General features: G+C 50.2%; 1 protein-coding gene and 1 pseudogene across 1 annotated transcript; both read left to right on the top strand.

Annotated features, from left to right (window-relative positions):
* Nucleotides 1-493: 493 nt before the first annotated feature.
* LOC105499853 (proline-rich protein 23D1-like) lies at nucleotides 494-2,958 on the top strand. Its single transcript, XM_011772669.2, has 4 exons — nucleotides 494-697; nucleotides 1,459-1,520; nucleotides 1,763-1,830; nucleotides 2,047-2,958. Exons 1-4 carry the CDS (start codon nucleotides 621-623, stop codon nucleotides 2,668-2,670), a joined length of 831 nt encoding a protein of 276 aa, XP_011770971.2. The 5' UTR covers nucleotides 494-620; the 3' UTR covers nucleotides 2,671-2,958.
* Nucleotides 2,959-3,611: 653 nt separating this feature from the next.
* Nucleotides 3,612-5,286, top strand: LOC105499854 (protein FAM90A5-like; annotated as a pseudogene).
* Nucleotides 5,287-5,628: the final 342 nt, after the last annotated feature.

Raw genomic sequence — 5,628 nt, 5'->3', positions numbered from 1 at the left:
ATCTAAATTCTACACCATTTTATACAAGGGACTTGAGCATATACAATTTGTGGTATCTTCAAAGTTTTCTAGACCCAATCCTTTATGTTTACTGAGAAATGATGTACACATGAACTTTACAAAAAATAATTGTCCTACCCAATTAATGAACAGACTACAATAGAAAGTAAATATCACTAGTTTAAAATACTGTTATTTTATATCACAATTATATGGTGAATCAGAGTAGAGATCTTGAATTAATTTTGATTGAATTAGGCTAATTCTGACAGGGTCACACTCATATTGATTGAGTTTTGATAAAACCACTCCCATGCAGGCCCCTCGTATTGTTTAATCAGCACCACTAGCCAATCACATTCATCCATTTCGACAAATCCCATGGCTCCACCTCTTATAAGACTCCTGGAGGATTTCCCCAAGATCTGACTCTACCAAAGCACCATTTGACTGGTCCCAGGCCAGGGCACGCTCTCCCATGCTCTGGCTGTGCTGTGCTAGGGGCTGATAATTTCCCTTCAGGTAAAGTAAAAGATCAAGGCGTAAACTGTATAGATTTACAGAAAATAGGCCAAAGATTGAGATTTTTTTGCCACAAGCAAGTCCAGAGACCATTTACTATGTATGGTTACCGGCGCCCAAGAAGCCCCAGGGATTTCCAGACAGAATGGCAGAATGACAATGAAGGAGAGACCAGGTATGTTGGAGTATGTGGCTACTCTGGGTTGTCAGGTTGACATGTGACTGTGTGTGACTATGTGTGTGCATGTGTGTGTGTGAATATATGCTAAAGGGCCAGACTAGGGCAGAGAAGACACCCTGGCCCGCCATGACCTTGAATGTTATAAATTTAGAACACATCGGGGAGATATGAGACCCACAGTGGAGACCACAGGATGCGGCCAGCATGGGGGGTTTCGGCAACCTGTTGGGGGCTCATCTCATGTTTCTTTTCACTGTTAATCTCTGTCCTCTGGGTAAATGGAAGTTGCCTCTTGTGTGGAGACAGGTAAACTGTGGGCATGATCTAAATGTTTTCCTTGTGCTCACTAGAAAATGAAACATTTCCCATCATCTCTCACTCCATTCACACTGTAACTGCATAGACACAGAGGTTAGATACCTGAAAAATCAGCATCTTCTCCTAAAGTCCTCAGGCCAAATTAGATGTCCCTCCTTCTCATGTGGATGAGCTCCTGAAAAAGCAAACTGTTTCCTGTGATCACCATCTCTCATCACACACATGCACCAACAGGAAAAGCCTCTAGAAAAGGAGAGGGTGGGAGATGAGTGTTAGGACTTTCTGGATGCACATAGGATTTGGAGCTGAACACAAGTGCATGTGATTTTGGGCCACAGCAACAATGTGTGCCAGATGGCTAATGAAGTTTGGGGCTTGTGAGAATTAGACTTTGTGTCACTATGTGGAAGACTGTTGGGTCCCTTTCTGTCCTGCAGTTTGGCTACCACACAAATGAATCCACCCAAACGCCGCCAAGTGGAGCAGGGTCCCTGTACAGGTAAGGCACGTTCCCTAATATTTCTTAAGATCCCCATGCCTGGAGGTCAGTGTCATGGCTCATGACATAAATGGAGAGGGTGTTTTCTGCAGGACGAGTGGAAAGCAATGCTTGATTGTTGTGGGCTGGTGTCCTGAGGCTAGCCAGTGCTGGGTTGTGGATTTCTGAAGGTCACATTCTGAAATCCAGGAGACTCTTGCTGGAAGAGAGCCTTAGCCTCTCTTACTGTGGTCTCTCTGCAGGTGCAAAAATACTCTCAATTTCAGGAGCTCCACACCTGAATTCATGCCAGTCCCTGGAACCTCCCCAGGTAAGTTCCTATGTCCTTGTATGGCAAAGATTGGACAGTGCTGCACAATCTTCAGGCTCAAGTGATATCATTTAAGTGGGTCAGCATGAGAGCCAATTCTGGGAGGGAGTTTGTATTTTAAAGTTCTAAACGGTGAAGCTCCTGGCATCTCCCTCCCCATGATCATCATTTGCAGCCTTTTTGGAGGGCAGAATACTGAGGACTGTCTTTCCACAGGAGCGGCTGGATTCTGGCACTGAGGAGCTCATCATAGTCCTGGAACAAGGGACAGAAGTGAGGCTGAGCCTGGAAGAGGGCGTCCTCATCCTGGCCCCAGAAACAGCGCTGCAACTAACCCTGGAGAACATAGTCATTGTGATTGTCCCTGAGCATGTCCTGAGGTCACAAGATGGCCTGCAGTTCCCTGTGCAGATCCAGTACATCTTGCCTTCGGCTGATGATTTCACCTTGGAGTTCCATGTTCAAGATGGCGTCATCTCAGACATGAAAGGAGAGAATGTGCCTTTTTCACCTGCAGAAGATGGGGAGGCAGCACCCCTATATCACCAGCCCTTGATGATACCCCCAGCAAACCACAGGACTGGGACCAGTCCTTGTCTCCTAGTAACCCCATTGTGCATTCCACACTGTCTGGCAGCCTTCCCCCAACGCTACCCTCTACCACCCACACCTAGTCCTGTGGGATGCCCTAGACCTGCCGATTCCAGTTTCAGCCTGGATCTCTTGTGCACCTCGTCCCTCAGACCTATGCCCCCTTCACCAAGTCCTGATCCCCAGATCTATCGCAGGGTTCACCACAGGCCTCCCAGCAAGGCACGGAGATGTCTCTTTAGGAAGTGATTTAACCCAAGAGCCACCCCCTGCATTGATGGGTCAGAGATTGTCCAAGTCCTTAGTCAGTCCATTCCCTGAAATGTGGAGAGAGAGTAATTCCAGGGACCACTTTCTTCCCCTTTGCTGTTTCCCATCATCACCCACTGACTTCAACAGCAGAGGGTCCCAGATGCTGCAGGAACGGGGAGAACTGCAGGGAGTTCAAACAAAACATTCACATTTCACTTCACACACACTATCCCTTAGAATTTCTCTTCTTATTTAACTACATGAATCCAACCACACTCAATCGAATCCCTGACTGCTCCGTGTGAGAGTTCTGCTTCCAGCATGACGTGGCCTGAAAATTCATCTGAAGACAGCTGCTCACTCCCAGGGTTAACACCTCCCCTTGAATACTGATGTCCTTGTAGTCATTGGTCTGATGCCACGATAAATAATTCCTAAGGCTGGTGCTCTATTTCTGTCCTCAGACTCTTCCCTTTTTCTCCAAGCTGTGCCCCATTCCTTGTCTTAGTCTAGGTTCCCTACACTCCCCAGGCCAATGCTTTTGAATAAATATCAACGTGATTGAATGAAGTAGTGGTGACTGCTGTGCTTGCTTCCAACTGAGACACTCTCCTGCTCTAACTCATCACGTTTCCATTCACATTTGCCTTTCTTTAGTTTTGTTTTCTGTTGTTTGGGTTTATTATTCAAGTACTTATGAAATAACTGCCACATTTCTGAGAGCTTTCTTGGCAAATTTGGGCCTTTTCCTGTGCTCCTCCTTCCAAGTCCTGAGTGGAGTCACTGTTTACACCTCTGGGCCTGGGGATTGGTCTAGCTTAGCAAATGTTTGGACAGAGCTTGGCTCTGTGGATTGGGATTGGCACCTGCGCTTGCTCACAGATGCTCCCAGGCTCTCCCTGTCTAGGAAATCTAGCAGTACAAATCAAAAAGAATCTATGGAATCTTGTGATTATCTGAGGGTGAGTGTCACCCTGGGCCCCTGGTCTTTTTCTCCTCTAGGTCACCGTGGTTGATTTCCTTTCAGGTTCCTGTGTGTATGAGGGGATCGGGGAACCCCTCTTCCCTGCCTTCCTGGGGTCAGGGACTCCACGATCCTTCCATGTCCATTTGATTCCAGGTGAAGGCATCTGAAGATGCCGTATTTCCTGTTGCTTTCTTTCTGTGCAATGATGGCAAGCCTGCCAACAACATCTTCCTAGCGGTGTGAGGAAATTAGTCCCTCAGAGGCCCCAAACATCGAGGAGGCTAACTCCAGGAACATGCATGTTTTCAGAAAAGACGTCCTGGGAACCTTTGAGCCACCAGCCTGCCTTCAGAAGGGCATTAGTCCGTCCCACTTCATGAAAGGCTGAGTGGAGGCGCTTTGATCCAGTTAATGCCCAAGACACAGTCTTTAGAAAAATGGTATTCTTAGATCATAGCTCAAGAGTGCATTTTTCATGGGTCTTGTCCCGATCAGCACACACGTTGAGGATCTGTCCCTACTTCCAAGGACCGCCTGGCCATACCGTATTAAGAATTTCCTGCTGTGTGCACCTTGTCTTTGGATGTGGTTGATTTCCATGTTGGCTCGATGCTGAGGAACTTCTAAGGTGTGTGGTCTCCTTTCTTTCAGGTTGCAAGCAGGCCAATGCCGGTCCACACAACCAATAAGAGGCCACGCGTGGACCCTGCCCTCACTGATGGCTCAGCTACCAAAATGTCTGACACGGTATCCGACTTGGCTTCACTGTCTCCCCTCAGAAAAGCCAGTGCAAGCTCCTCGGCAAGTCTCCGACCAAAGGAACCACAGACGGGGCAGTGGCCGACATCCCTCAGCCTGGAGTCAGGCAGCAGGGCCCGCAGCCTCTCGTTGTGGTGAAGCCGACACACAGCAGGCCTCAGGGTGGCTGCCCAGAAGCTCCCCAGGCTGCCTCCAAGCCCCACGGCCTGATCCAGGTCATCAGCCCCCAAGCACAAGACAAACGTCCTGCGGTGACCTCACAGCCCTGCTCACCAGTCGACACACACAACTTGGGCCTCGGCTCCAATCTCAGTTTCAGGCCAGGAGCCAAGAGACCTGCCCAGCCTCCGACTCAGGCTTGCCTGAACTTCCCCAAGAAACCGAGAATGGGTCCCTTCCAGATGCCCGAAAATGCCATCCAGGGAGGTGAGCTGGGGGCCACGGAGACTCTCCAACCTCCGCCAGCTGCAACCGAACTCAGACCAAGTCCGTCGCCCCAGATGAGCAGGAGGACACCCGACCAGGTGCCCAGCAGTGACCGGCAGCCTCCGCACCGCAGACCTTGCCTGCCTACTGCCCAGGCCTGCACCATGTCCCATCACCCAGCGGCCAGCCACGATGGGGCCCAGCCTCTCAGAATGTTCTTCCGAAGACTGGAAAACGGATGGTGGAGCTCCAGCCTCCTGACAGCTCCCTCGTTCCCCTCTCCTGAGAAGCCGGGAGCCTTCCTGGCTCACAGCCCTCACGTCTCAGAGAAGTCTGAGGCTCCCTGTGTTCCAGTCCCCCTGAGTGTCCTCTATGAAGACCTTCAGGTTTCCTCCTCCTCAGAGGACAGCGATTCTGACCTAGAGTGAGACTGCTGGTGGCAGGGGCTCCATGGCCTCCAGCTCCCGTGACTTGGAGGGACTGTGGGACTGCGGAGCACAGAGCAGAGAGCAGACTGTGTGTGGTGACTCCCAAGCTCCCCAGCTGTGGTGCTTCTGTGGATGTTGGAGCCCAGGCCAGGCAGAGACCACACGCAGAGACTCTGCCTCATTGAATTCTGGTGAGGGACATTGTAGTTCTCAGGGCTGTCCGGAAACCCGCCACGAGAAGTTTCTGTGCCAGTGATTCGTTGCCTCAGAAACTGGGTGACGGTGACGCACAGGAGTCAGACTTCCGCTGTGATGTCAGTAGGAAACTGGGGAATGACTGTGTGTTTGCTCTCTAGATGACTGAATCAGGGAACA

This window comes from Macaca nemestrina, chromosome 8 (assembly GCF_043159975.1).
Source record: "Macaca nemestrina isolate mMacNem1 chromosome 8, mMacNem.hap1, whole genome shotgun sequence".
NCBI classification, from domain to species: domain Eukaryota; kingdom Metazoa; phylum Chordata; class Mammalia; order Primates; family Cercopithecidae; genus Macaca; species Macaca nemestrina.
Note: the sequence above shows the minus strand (reverse complement) of the source record. Positions and strands in the feature narration are given on the sequence as shown.